At 33.9% G+C, this 13,216-nt stretch overlaps 2 protein-coding genes across 14 annotated transcripts; both read left to right on the top strand.

Annotated features, from left to right (window-relative positions):
• The first annotated feature begins 258 nt into the window (after positions 1-258).
• LOC107915781 (sarcolemmal membrane-associated protein) lies at positions 259-4,323 on the top strand. Of its 4 annotated transcripts, none has more exons than XM_016844959.2 (4): positions 259-534; positions 1,409-2,758; positions 2,853-2,953; positions 3,839-4,323. In XM_016844959.2, exons 1-4 carry the CDS (start codon positions 418-420, stop codon positions 3,840-3,842), a joined length of 1,572 nt encoding a protein of 523 aa, XP_016700448.2. In that variant the 5' UTR covers positions 259-417; the 3' UTR covers positions 3,843-4,323. The 4 variants fall into 4 exon arrangements, with proteins under 4 accessions (XP_016700448.2, XP_016700445.2, XP_016700447.2 ...); XM_016844956.2 differs by having other exon boundaries at positions 3,786-4,323; XM_016844958.2 differs by having other exon boundaries at positions 2,853-2,966; positions 3,839-4,028.
• A 2,176-nt stretch (positions 4,324-6,499) lies between these two features.
• On the top strand, positions 6,500-12,673 carry LOC107915780 (uncharacterized). 10 transcript variants are annotated; one of them, XM_041078047.1, is made up of 9 exons: positions 6,500-6,545; positions 6,662-6,727; positions 7,009-8,257; positions 9,775-9,893; positions 10,463-11,074; positions 11,153-11,459; positions 11,972-12,137; positions 12,229-12,331; positions 12,420-12,673. In XM_041078047.1, the coding sequence occupies exons 3-9, from the start codon at positions 7,094-7,096 to the stop codon at positions 12,535-12,537; spliced, it is 2,589 nt and encodes an 862-aa protein (XP_040933981.1). In that variant the 5' UTR covers positions 6,500-6,545; positions 6,662-6,727; positions 7,009-7,093; the 3' UTR covers positions 12,538-12,673. The 10 variants fall into 10 exon arrangements, with proteins under 10 accessions (XP_040933981.1, XP_040933978.1, XP_040933977.1 ...); XM_041078044.1 differs by having other exon boundaries at positions 11,969-12,137; XM_041078043.1 differs by having other exon boundaries at positions 6,853-8,257; positions 11,969-12,137.
• The last annotated feature ends 543 nt before the right edge of the window (positions 12,674-13,216 follow it).

Here is a 13,216-nt window from a genome sequence, read left to right as displayed (position 1 = left end):
GAAGCTTAATCTATAACCGCTATTATCAGAGTAAATTGCATTTTATTGAAGTCAAATCATAACAATAATCTAATCTTAAATAAATACTTTACCATAATTTATTATTATTATTTTTGTGTTTTTTTTAAATGGTTTATTGCTAATATTTTGTTGGGATGGAAGAATAATTTCCAAATAAATCCAAAAATAATTTTAAAAAATAAAACAGTATGAAGGGCCCCAAATTTCAGATTTGAAATCGCAGCGCGAAATTAAGAAAAAAAGAAATACTGTTAAAATTCCCAAACAACCCCCGTCTGATTTCATGAGAGAAAAATAAATGAGACCCCAAAATAAAATGTTGACCAACTGATTTTCGAATCCCCATTATTTATTTTGTTTCTTTTTTTGTGATTTCGAGTAGTTTGGGGTTTAGCAATGGCGAAGTTGGAGAAGCCTGTTTTAGCTGAAGATAGTTTATACGGATTCAAAGAAGTAGCTGAAGGAGCGGCCATTTTTGTTCAGAAACAGCTGCATTCACCTGGATTTGAGAATGTTAGTTTTTTTTTTCACTAATTTTAAGCACATTATTTAATTTATTTTGGAGCTCTTTTTTTTTTAGATATGAACTGAAAGATTCAAGTGCTAAAATGAGTTAAATTTGTTAAGGAATGTTTCTTTTCATTCTTTGTAAGTTGAATGAAAACATGTAAATCCATGGAATCATGATTATTAATGATTAAATGAGAAATACTGGAATTTATGTACAAAATGTGAGTGTTCAAGGATGGAAATTGTTTCATGATTTTTATTTTTTTTGAACTTACCCAGTTAATAAAGTGTTAGAGATTTTCAAGATTTTTTATTTTCTTTTTGTGCTCACATGATCTTATGTTTAACAAGGATCATTAATCCTTTTGATTTTCAGTTGTAGTTTGCCTTAATTTTAAGAAATTTCAATTGGGAATTTTCTTGAACTTCACTTAAGAAATTCCAAGTGTTATGCATACTTATATATAGACTCCTTTGGGTGGGTGCGGGGTTAACTAAAAGAGTTTCTTAAAGAAATAAGAAAAAAATTCGAAATTACATGAAAAAACTAATAAATTATGAACTAAGAAGTTTTTCTGAATGGGTTGAAAACTGGATTTGATTGAAGGAGCTAAAGGAATGACGATTTTGTTTAGGTTGCATATAGCATTGCTGTTGATACAGTTTTTAAGGCTAAAAGTTGCCTTTTGCTATTATAACCATGATTTGAAATAGGCCTGAAATTTTGTGGCTTTTGGGGTTGAATTACACATTTTAGAGATCAAATGACTTTATTACGTTCATCTCTCTCTAGACTTTTATTTGATTGAAAAGCGTTGCCTATAACAAAAAAGTAATAAACTGCTGAGTCTTCTTGTTTTCCTTTTTCTCATTTCAGGTTGATAACAAGCATAACTGCAATATTGAAGATTTACAGGCTGTAGGAGATGATCTTTTGTCAAAGATTCATAATCTTGAGAACAGATTTGCTACTGTATTTCTAGAATGCAGGGTTTCTGAACTGGCTGTTGCTGAGTTTGATGACGAGATTCGACTTTGTTTAGCTGAGTTAAAGCAGTTGTGTACTCTTTATTCATTTGCAAATCCTAAAGGAGCTCATGGATATGATTGTTTGGAAACTTTGAGAAGTTCAGATTTGATTAGTCAAAAACAGCAGGTTTCTCCTTGTCTAGAAGATAGTGGTCTGGTCAAGGAATTGCCAGCAAAATTAATAGAGATAGAGAAGCTTAAATCGGACAATTTGGCCAAGGATAATGAGCTCAAGGCTTTGAGGAATCGGCAAAAAGAGTTAGAAGCTCATATTTGTTCCGTTGAGAAGCAGAAAAGCCAGTTGGAGGAAAATATGGAAATAATGCGGAGAGAAGTTGTTGTTACAGCTAAATTCTTGGATGATTTGCGGAGTGAAATGATGGAACTTAATAGCAATATGGATTCCCGGATGTCTGCCAACAAAATTCTCATAAAGAAACCTTCAGAACTCGAAGAAGGAAAGAAGGGCATGGAAGTTTATTTATCTCAACTAGAAGAAGAAAATTTACTTTTATCAGAAGGGTTATGTTGTTTAGAAGAAAAATTAATGTACCCTAATGATGGAAGAGAGTACTGTCACGTGGAACTACAAATTCCAGAATTTGATGCTACGAATTTCAAAGATGAGATAATAAGAAGATTGGAAGATGAAATGGAGGTGCGAACATTTGTTATGATACAGAAGGTTGAAGAGATGCAAAGGCAATGGTCAGTAGTTCAAGAAGAGTGTGAGTGTCTCAAAATCGAAAATCTTACACTCATTGAAGAATGTAGTATGCTTCAGAAAGCAAATGAAGACCTAAGGAAACAAAAGATGGAGTTAAATGTGCGGTGTACGGTCCTGGAAGTAGAATCGAAAGAATCAGCAAACGGTTGTTCTAATATGCCGAACAAGGTTGACAACCTCCAAAGAGAGAACCAGCTTTTGGAAGAAGAAATTTCGGCTCAGTTGCAGAAAAAAGTACTCCTTCAGGATGAAATTTTGGCTCTTAGGGAAACAATTAGTGAAATCAAGTTTGAAAATGAAGTGCTGGAAGCTTCTTTTGCGATGCTATTGAGAGACCATGAAGAACTTGAGGCTGAAACAACCTTATTCGTTCAGAAAATCTCTAATAGTTGCAGTTGTGGCAAAGTTTTCCTTGAAGAAGCCTTGGGAGCTCAAAAAGGTTTGCTGAAAAATGAGCAAGCCTACATACTGGTCAGTGTTGCTATAGTTTTTCCATTTCCTGCTAGTTGATCAAAATCTTTAACATAAGTTACTCTAAAAGCTCACATTTCTCTTTTCGTGTCAGGCTGATAACAAACAAAACTGCAATACTGAAAGTCAATTTATGGGAGTTGAGCTTGCAGAAGTTTTAGATGTAGATGACTTGTATAAGGCCCAGCTTAAGAGGTGCGTATAAGCGGTAGGGTTCCTGATCTGAAAGATTTGAATTATGTCTTTATAACCTAAAATCTGAGGGTTTATTTCTTACATTTTGATAAACAATTATTTATTATGTTCCATTTTTTTTTCTGACAAGGTGATTTTGTGTCTAATGAACTTGCCTTATCTGAATAACATGATAGCAAGCAGTTATATATATAACTTCTAGGTAAAATCACAAATTAAGTATTCAGATCAACTCTTAGGTTAGTATGATAAGAAAGCTGCATAAAGGATCCAAACATAATATAAATGTAATATACCAAATGCCATCTTAATCTATAATCTATTACAATTAAGCTCCACAAATACAACAATAGAACAGTCAGCTTCTTATTGTTATGCATCAGCAGTATATATAAGAAAAGAGAGAAAAGGTATTTCTACCGGAGCCTTATGGGGCTTTTGCTACTTCGAACTTGAGAAATATTTCTTTCTCCCTCGCTACTCCTTGTATGTACGCTAACTTGATTCCAGAATTACCTCTTGGGGCTGGAATTATAGGCTAGCCAAAACAAGTCTTGGTTGAGGTTTGTTAAAACTTAGAACTATCACTAATTTTCTTGTTTGCTTAGGCTAGCTAGAAAATGGAAGGGGAAAGAGATAAATAATAAGCATTGTATGTATGCAACTGTCATGGTAAGGGATTGAGCTGACAGCCTTAATTTGCTGAATAAATAGTCTCATATGTATTTCATTTCGTGGGTTGCACATTTGTCAGAGGTTTTGAACGGACATGAGATTCTTAAGCTGTGGATATGAATACTAACAATCTTCTGTAAATTTTGCTTTTGTTCAGTTTGTTTTTGAAGGATGTAAGCACTCATATAGACATTCCTGCAAATTCGACAGGTGAAGGTGTTGGAACAAAAGACAGACATGAATGCAAGGTACCAACACTTGAGATCGAGATGAGTGCTAGGTATTATATGTGTTGAAGGTGCAGGATTAAACGAAAGACATGGAGGCAAGGTACCTATATTTGAGATCAAGTTCAGGTAGAAGCTGCTGATCCTCAATGTAGCTTAAAGCTGGCGATGGCAGAATGAACTCGGTTTTGGATTTCTGGATAAGTTTGGTTATATCTGTCATTGATAAGCTGCCTCAACAACCCTAACAGTACTTTTCATCACTCCCTAGTCTGGGGTCTGGGTGACCGGGGCAGAAGTTGTAGATTTTTAGTGTTAAGGAAGCAGTAATTAAAACATAAAATGTAACAATGGCAGCTTTGGATTAATGTACACTATATTTGCAGTTGGTAATATACCAGTAAACTAAAAAGTGTAAACCTTGATGTTATTGATTGAGCAATCATCATGAACTTGCTTTAGCATTTATTCTTCCTCTTGTTAGTATAATTTAAATTACAATAAAAAATATATAACATAATATTTAAAATTTTTCTTTTTATATATGTATAGAAATGTCTGCTGGGCTAGACTTTATGGAATGAATTATGTCAAATTAAAATGTAGATACTAAATCTTAAATTTTAATATAATAGAGGGGTTGCAACCACAAATTAACCTAAAACAATCTATACCTTAACACAACTATTTTTGTTTTATTTTTGGAAAAAGTTCAGTAAATTTAAATATATTCAAGAATCTAATTATGAAGAAAATTAGTTTTAATTGTATTTATAGAAAAAAAAAGGTACTCTCAATTATTGTTATATTTTGCAATTATTTATTTTCGATAAAAAGAAAATATTGATCAAAATAACTTGCCAATATAAATCCTCATAGCTAAGAAAGTGAATGTTAACCTTTTAATTTTATCTGTCTTTGTTTGATTTAATAAAAGGATTCGATGATTTAAAAAAATAATTTTAAATTTTTTAATAGTAAAGACATAAATTAAGTCATTATATTAATAAGAAATTAAAATATAATTAAAATAATTTAATTTACTGGGTAGGTAAAACAAACAAATAAAACTAACTACATAATATTTCTGTATATGATAAAGCCAATAAAAGAAAGTACTAGCATCTTTTTTGGAATCTCCTCAAATATCTCCAATCTTTAATTTGTTCTCAAAGCCATTTTAATCAAACAGTTAGTAATTTTGTTGCATTCTCTAATAAAATAGTGAATGATTCAAAATCTTATGTTCACCAATAGATGATGAATACGTTTAATGATGATTGAATTTAAACTTACAATAAAAGCAATTTTTAATGCTATTTTAATAAAACACTTAAAAATTTGAAAAATGTTATTTTAAATTCATGAATGTTAAAGTAATGTATATTTATGGATTAGGTTTGAGAATTTAATTACCTGCCCGATTAATGGCATTTCTAGAAGCAAATTGTCCAATCAACTAAACAAATAACGTATAGAACATTCGATAATAGCTAATAAGTAATACTAAGGGGGGGGGGGTATGTGTACAATATTTAATTTAATTGAGTGTTTATTTTAAATTTTTGCATATTACAAATTAAAATAAATTATGGTAATTATTCAAGCAGCTATTATCAAAAGTGTTTATAAGTCGGGTTTAGGTATGACATTAATATATTTTATATTTGTCCAAGCTTATAAAAGACTAATCGAAATCCATTTTAGGTCTGCTTATGTTATTTTATAATTTTTTTTTGAATAATTGTATTATAGCTTCTGATTATATCTGTTCTTTTTGACATAATGGCTACAACTATCCATAACTTCTTCTCAACCCATAAATATGAGTATAATGCGCTTCAAAGCACTCAAACTTACATCCTCTCGAGTTAAGACTCAATCGACAAATTTATACATTTTTTATTTATTGAATTTTTTATCTAATAATCTTAACATTATTTTAATGTTTAAATTAAAATAATATTATATATTTAATATAAATTTATTTGTTTAATGTATTCTAAATTACATAATATATAAAGATAACGTAATATAAAATATTATAAATTTAAAAATAGGTCGAGCTCGAGCTTTAAATATTTAAGCTTGAACTTAGCCCATATTTTAAATGGGACTAATTTTTACCTAAACTAATTTTCCAGACCTAATAATTTTTCTCAAACACTTTCAAATTTCGATTATATCTTTCGACTTAAACATGTAACTCAACTCATTAACGGATATTTAAATTATTTATATTTAAGTCACCAATTACTTACAAGCTTACTCAAAACTATAATTATTTTTTTATATTTTTGATATTATTTGATTTCAAAACTATTTTTATTTGACATCTATTGAACTCTAAACAACATTTCCCTTTTATTAAAAACATAAATTGATTGTATAAATAAAATAAAATAAGAAAAAAGAGAGAGTAGAGCGGTGGCGTCATAAAGCAAACAAGAAAAAGGCAGTGACCGAGTCACTCCAAATATTTAATGACGTGGCATAAAGCTATTTGACTCCCAAAAAATATAAATTACAAAATAAAAAATAAAAAAAGCTAAAAGTTTTAATACGTGTCACTTTGTGGTAAATCCGCGCGCCTCTCTCTCTTCTTCCGTAAATAAATTAGTAATTAAATTAATTGAAAAAAATCACCCAAACAGAAAATTATGAACCAAAAGAATTCTCTCTCTTTTTATGTAATTTATAAATTTCTCACATGCTTCTCGCTTTTGATCTCTCTCTCTTTTTTAATAATTTTTTATTTTTCTGAACAGATAAAATTTCTATTTCAGTTTCCTATTTTGATTTTCAGGGAAAAATAAACCCCGCATTTCAATACACGGAAAGGGGAAGGGAAATTCATTATAGACTTTCGCAGGTACGTCTCTTTCGTCTTAAGTTTTTCTTTCATTTTCAACAAATTTCAATAAATTTTTCTTCATTTTTTTATTTTTTTTTGGGATTTTTTCCCTATTGTTATTTGACTTTTGGTATTGTTATTAGGTGAAGAAATGAGTTGGAGCTCTATTCTTGGCCAAATTTAGGGCTTAGGACATAGTTATTTTTGTTTGATTTTTAATTTGCTTTTTTATTAAATTTTGAAAGCCAAATTAGGGTCTGGTTTTGTAATTTTTTGTATATATACATGTATTTTGACAGGGTTGTGATCTTGGGTAATTTTGAAGGCAAATGAAGCTAATGGGTTAATTGTATTAGGAAAAAGAATTAGGTGTAGGAAAAAAATATGACTGATTTTGAGGCTTTACAACAAAAACCAGAATCTGCAAATGACGTCAGAGCTGAATTGGAAAGGGGTTTGGAGGAATTGATGAGAGGACATTTAGATGATTGTATGTCAGTTGCATCATGCAGTTCTAATAGAAATCCTGATGATGAGGATGACGAGGGTGATCAGCTTGTTAGGAGGAGGAGAAGGTCTGATCTTGAAGGTGATGATTTGGCTGAGTCATCCGCTGCTAGAAGGCGGCATTCTAGGATTTTGAGTAGATGGGCTGCTAGGCAGGCTCAGGAAATGATGACTACGATGGAGAGGAGGAACAGGGAGTCTGAATTGATGGCTTTAGCTGGTTTGCATACTGTTTCAATGCTGGACTCTTCGTTCTTGAGAGAGTCGCAGTCATCTGCTTCTAGGCGACAAGGGGGGAATGTTGAGAGGCCTAGTACTCAGGCTTCTTCAATTTTGCAAATGTGGAGGGAGTTGGAGGATGAGCATGTCTTGAATAGGGCACGAGAGAGGGTGAGGGAAAGGTTGAGGCGGCAAAGCAATGCTGATAGTAATACAACAATGTCTAGTACAACTTTGTCTGAAAGTCATGGGAGTGAAAATCCTGGGAGCATTGTAGATGTGAGTGAGAGCGAGAATGACTATGGAACATGGTCGCATGATCAAGGTGTGTCACAGAATGATCGTGGGGATAATAATGTGTCTAGTAGGGAGCACTCACCTGATCTCGGTGAAGTTGAGAGAGAAAGGGTGAGGCAGATTGTTCGTGGATGGATGGAGAGTGGGATTAGTGATCATTCATCCAATGTTACCCAAAGGGCTGGCAATCCTAGAGCTGAATGGCTTGGCGAAACCGAACGTGAGAGAGTTAGAATTGTCCGGGAGTGGGTGCAAATGACAAGTCAGCAGCGAGGTATTCGTGGAGGACGGAGAGAAAATCAGTCAGCGACAGGTAGTGTGCAAGTTGATCCCGTTCGGGAAGGCTCAGTTGCTGAGCATGATGAATGCCAACCAGAACATATTCGTAGGGACTTGAGGAGGTTGCGTGGTAGACAAGCAATAATCGACTTGCTTGTGAGGATTGAGAGAGAAAGGCAAAGGGAACTTCAGGGTTTGTTGGAGCACCGTGCTGTATCTGATTTTGCTCATCGTAACCGCATTCAGGTTAGTTGGCTATCATGAAGTCTGTTAAGTTTGTGCTTTTCGAAGATGGCACTAGCTCCATGCATTTGTATGTGCTGCAATTCTTTTCTTTGTTTCAAGTAATTATATTCAGCTAAGCTGTATATATTTGTTTTTGACTTTTCTAATTAGCAGGAAATAAAAATTTGCTTGATTTTAAATTGAGTTGAAGTAAACTCTGCATATTTACTATTGTACTAGTGTCGGCTACTTGATTTTGCACTTATATTGCAGCATACTGGCATGGTCTCTTTCTTATTTTTGTTTATAATACAAGGATTACAAGTTTGCCTCTTCATGCATGGATATTAGTTCTGTGGTTTGAGTAAGTGTTTCAACTTCAACATATATTGTAGTTCAAAATGAGATTAACCCGATTAATAAGGTATAAGGGTTCAAAAGCTGTTTTTCTGGAAAATTTGTGGACACAAAGCATGTTTGATTGGCTCAACTCTTGGCTAGACTCAATTTTTTGTTTAGCTGCTCGAAAAGCTTGAGCTGCAGAAATCCCTGGTTATGTTGGTCTAACCATGAAAGGCATACGAGTTTTCGGGCATTGCTTAGGCCAAGTTAAACAAATGACTGGTTACTGAAAAACTAAATAATAAACATGAAATCTCCCTCTTACTTTATGTTGCTAATAAATAGTTTTTGCACTTTTTATTTAATGATTCTGACCTGAGACTGTAGTTCTAAATAACATATTGAAGCACTCCTTGGAGTTCCTTGAAAATGCAGTCTTTTTGCCATATTGTTGGTTGCATTTTTTTTTGGTTGTTTGAAGCTTTTCCAGACCATATTCTTTCTTCTTTGAGCATATTGAGGATTTCTGTTGAAGGTCTAATATTTTCTTACAAGGCTTATGCTTCTGCTTTGACTAACCAATCAAGAAATGAATAAGTAATAAAAACAGAAAAGCATGTGAAACAGAGAAAGCATGACTCTAGCTTTTTCTGGAATGAATGCATTCAATATCGAAATAAGAGGCGTTTTGTGCTTTTCTGCAACGGCATTCCTTCAGTAGAATGAACATCTTAAGTATTTGCTATAACCATTGGAATGGTGCATTAATAGTTGACCAATCTTGTATCGAACTAGTAGTCAAAGTTAGGTGACCATGACCTTCAATGATGCCCTAGGCTGAGCTAATGCTATCATATTGACATATACCTTGTTGTCGCCTCCTTTTTTCAACATTTTTCTCCTTTGTTGCTGCCTATATATAAATTAAGATGCATACATATTCATGCAAGGCCAGAAACCAAGAACACTCGTGCTTTTGCTTCTTGATAGACTGGGTATATCAGGGCTAAGAGTGAAAGTAACATCAATATATATATATTTTCAAGAACATATTTAATTTTGTTAAGGTAAAAACTATGTTGATGTATTGCATTATCACACATCTTGTCATGTATATATTTTAAATGCCTTTTCCTACCTGGGTTTTTATTTGCATATACGGCTATGCTTACCTATCAGCTCTTTTAACTTTTCAGTCACTGCTCAGAGGTAGATTCTTACGAAATGAAAGACCTGTTGAAGAGGAGAGGCCAACTTCAGTAGCAGCAAGTGAATTAATTCAGTTAAGACAACGGAACACTGTATCTGGTTTGAGGTATGGATATTTTCCATTGATGCTCACGGTTAAGAAGTTTTAACTGTTAATAATTTTTTTTTAATAATTTGTGAAAGGTTGATGGTTTAAAAGTAATGTTACATTCTGAGGAATTTTGGCATATAATACATACCACAAGATGCATTGCTTGAATAATACATGGGATATGGTGCTTGGGATTGACAATCTTGCTATGTTTTTGTTGATGTACCATACAGCTAGACCTCATTTAGAGGAGGGGGTTCTGTTTCCTATTATACTATGTAGTTATGTGTTGATCTATAACATTCTCCAATTCATGGAAAATTGGAACAACTTAGTTTGAAATTTTCCCATTTGTGCTTTTATGTTTGAGAAACATAAAAAGTAGATATTGCCAGCAAACAGTGATAAAAATGTGGTGTGTATGGTTTTTTTATTAAAATAAGGCATGGATCACTTTGCAGTTCATCTACCTGCCTCTAGATTATGGCTTGAACAATCTTCGCAATTCTCATTTCAGCTTATTCAAGCACAAAACTTTTGTACTTATACTTTGATTTTTGTATTGCCATTTTTTCCCCATTTAGGGAAGGGCTCCATAACAGATTAGCAACAAATGTCCAAAATCAAGCGGACAGCAATTCTGAAACCACATCTAGCAATGTCATCAATGATTCTAGACACGAACTTCCCCAAACAAACATGTCACCAGATGTCCAAGGAGAAAACATTGAGCGTACACAAAGTGGCATCGCAGAGTTGCCTAATCAAACAGGAGTTCTGGTTAGGAACATGGCTGTTGAGAGCATAAGTTGGCAAGAAAATACTACCCAAGGTGGGAATTGGCGAGAACCGGCTGCCAATGATGAGAGAGGAAACTGGCAACAACCAACATATCCTCAGTTCAACGAATTGAGAGACAACAGTACAGAAGTAATGGATACAAATTGGCAAGAAAGTTCAGTTAGTGAGCATCGTCAAGAAAATCCTGGAAATGAAAATGGAGAAGCAAATCGTCCACAGGGAGCCCAGAGGGTTTGGCATGAGGGTCGCTCTCAAGAAGCTGTTGATAATTGGTCGGAAGGGCGTTCTGGTCCTCCAAGAGCACGTCGTGCAATCCCGGTTAGAAGGTTGAATAGATTTCACCCACCCGAAGATGATAATGTGTATGGTATGGAACTTAGAGAACTTCTGAGCAGGTATTTGATCTCATATTTGTTTTTTTCTCTTTACTTAAAACAGTTATACTTTGATGGTTAACTTAATTTAATTTGTAGGAGAAGTGTCTCAAATCTGCTTCGAAGTGGTTTCCGGGAAAGCCTAGACCAGTTAATACAGTCTTATGTGGAAAGACAGAGTCGTTCACCCATTGATTGGGATCTGCATAGAAATTTGCCAACTCCAGCCTCCCCAGCGCCTGATCAAGAGCAGGAGAGGGGTGAAACAAATGATGATCAGAATGATACTATTAACAGGCCTTCACTGGTGCTACCTTCTCCTCCAGTGCCACCACCACAACCACTGTGGCATCATGATTTACATCACACTAGGTGGTCTAGGCACAGCATGCATAGATCTGAAATTGTAAGCCATCTTTCTTCATCTGGCAACCGTATTTTACCAATTGTACTGAATCTGATTCAATTCTGTTCGTAGAATTCTCTGTTAGGTATTAAGTTTTCCATTGGAATAACTTTTAACATATAGAGGTGATCTAAGAATTGTTGTTGTGAGTTTCATACTGAAGATGAAATTATTTATGGAAGTGATCCCATTTGGAGAGACATTTTGTTGGGTAAGTAATTGAATTGTGTATCAGGGATTTTGTTGTCTTCCCCGATTGTGGTCATCGATGTTGTTTACCTATCCAAAGGTGAAACCACAGTCATAGTAATCAATTTCAAAGCAAACTCTTTAGGTGACTGCTGGATTTAATGATGTTTCTGTTTTTTATCATTTTAGGTTGTCAGTCTTGGTTAGTTCGATACATGCTGAATATTCTCTGGAAAGGGGCCCGCATTTCATATTTTGAGTCCCTATACAAGGTATATATTACTCTGCATCAAGTTTTTCACAGGGCTTCTTATTTTCAGCAGGAATGGGAGATGATCAATGATCTAAGAGCTGATATGGCAAGACTTCAGCAGGGCATGAGCAACATGCAGAGGATGTTGGAAGCCTGCATGGATATGCAGCTGGAGTTACAGCGATCTGTCAGGCAGGAAGTCTCTGCTGCTCTGAATCGTTCAGCTGGTGAAAAAGGTTTTTAAAACCATTATTCTGGATTCTTTTATTTCCGTGCCATGAGGTAGTTTTATATTGTTTCTGTTTTCATATTTCACTTGCATTACAGTTTTGAGTGCAGAAACATCAGAGGATGGGTCGAAATGGGGTCATGTAAGGAAAGGGACTTGTTGTGTTTGTTGTGATAGCCATATTGATTCACTATTGTACAGGTTTACCTTCTTAAACTTTTCTAAAACTCCTTGTGTTCAATTTTCGCATATGATATTAAAATCCTTAGATTTAAATGTTGGTTTGCAGATGCGGACACATGTGTACTTGTTCAAAATGTGCGAATGAGTTGGTTCGGGGTGGCGGAAAATGTCCATTGTGTCGAGCACCAATCGTGGAGGTAATCCGTGCATACTCAATACTGTAAAGAGAAGACTGTTATAGTTATAAAAAGCTGTAAAGAGTCATTAAAAAAGGTTGTTGCCTGTGTTTGTTCTGATTATATGTAGAATGCTATGGTATGCAAGTTTATAATTGGAATAACAATTGGCATCATTGATTCATTGATATATGCTTAAATAAAATGTCAGTCATAATATTCATTCCTCATTTTAGTTATTTTTCAAAGAAAGGTTTAGGGTTTATGTTCTAAAATTGAATCATAACTTAATGACTATCAAGATATGGATATGCTAAAACAAGGCATTCTAAACCCAAACTGACCATTGGATTTGAATGTTTCCCTATTGAACGAGTGAGGATAAATCTCTAGTTATCCATATGCATTTACTTCAATTCCCTTGATATTTTAATCATTTAAAAATTTAAAAATAAATTAATAAAATAATATCGATTTTTGAATCAACAGGGTTCCCAATTCAAACAAGATTTTCAAAGAATTGAATTTATTTTACTTAGTCAGTCAAGAAATCAACACTCCCTTTCAAGTCGGTTTAAAAACGTCTTTCAGTGCCAGCTTGCTTGCTTTTGTTTAATTCTCAAATCCCAAAAAATCTCTTATGCTGTCTTTCTCAAAATCATCTCTCATGTTGTCTTTAGTTCAAATGTCCGCACCGTGCACGTTCCTTCAAATCACTCTCCTATCT

The sequence above is a fragment of the Gossypium hirsutum genome, chromosome A10, assembly GCF_007990345.1.
Source record: "Gossypium hirsutum isolate 1008001.06 chromosome A10, Gossypium_hirsutum_v2.1, whole genome shotgun sequence".
In the NCBI taxonomy this organism is placed as follows: Eukaryota; Viridiplantae; Streptophyta; class Magnoliopsida; order Malvales; family Malvaceae; genus Gossypium; species Gossypium hirsutum.
The sequence above is the reverse complement of the archived record's forward strand: the minus strand, read 5'-3'. Positions and strand labels throughout refer to the sequence as shown.

Bases quoted from the DNA above. Each gene is read 5' to 3' on its own strand.
- LOC107915781 (XM_016844956.2), top strand. From the start codon at position 418: ATGGCGAAGTTGGAGAAGCCTGTTTTAGCTGAAGATAGTTTATACGGA. The intron at 535-1,408 runs GTTAGTTTTTTT...TTCTCATTTCAG, and splicing joins ATTCACCTGGATTTGAGAAT to GTTGATAACAAGCATAACTG. The intron at 2,954-3,785 runs GTGCGTATAAGC...GCTTTTGTTCAG, and splicing joins TATAAGGCCCAGCTTAAGAG to TTTGTTTTTGAAGGATGTAA.
- LOC107915780 (XM_041078044.1), top strand. From the start codon at position 7,094: ATGACTGATTTTGAGGCTTTACAACAAAAACCAGAATCTGCAAATGAC. The intron at 9,894-10,462 runs GTATGGATATTT...TTCCCCATTTAG, and splicing joins AACACTGTATCTGGTTTGAG to GGAAGGGCTCCATAACAGAT. The intron at 12,332-12,419 runs GTTTACCTTCTT...GTTGGTTTGCAG, and splicing joins ATTGATTCACTATTGTACAG to ATGCGGACACATGTGTACTT.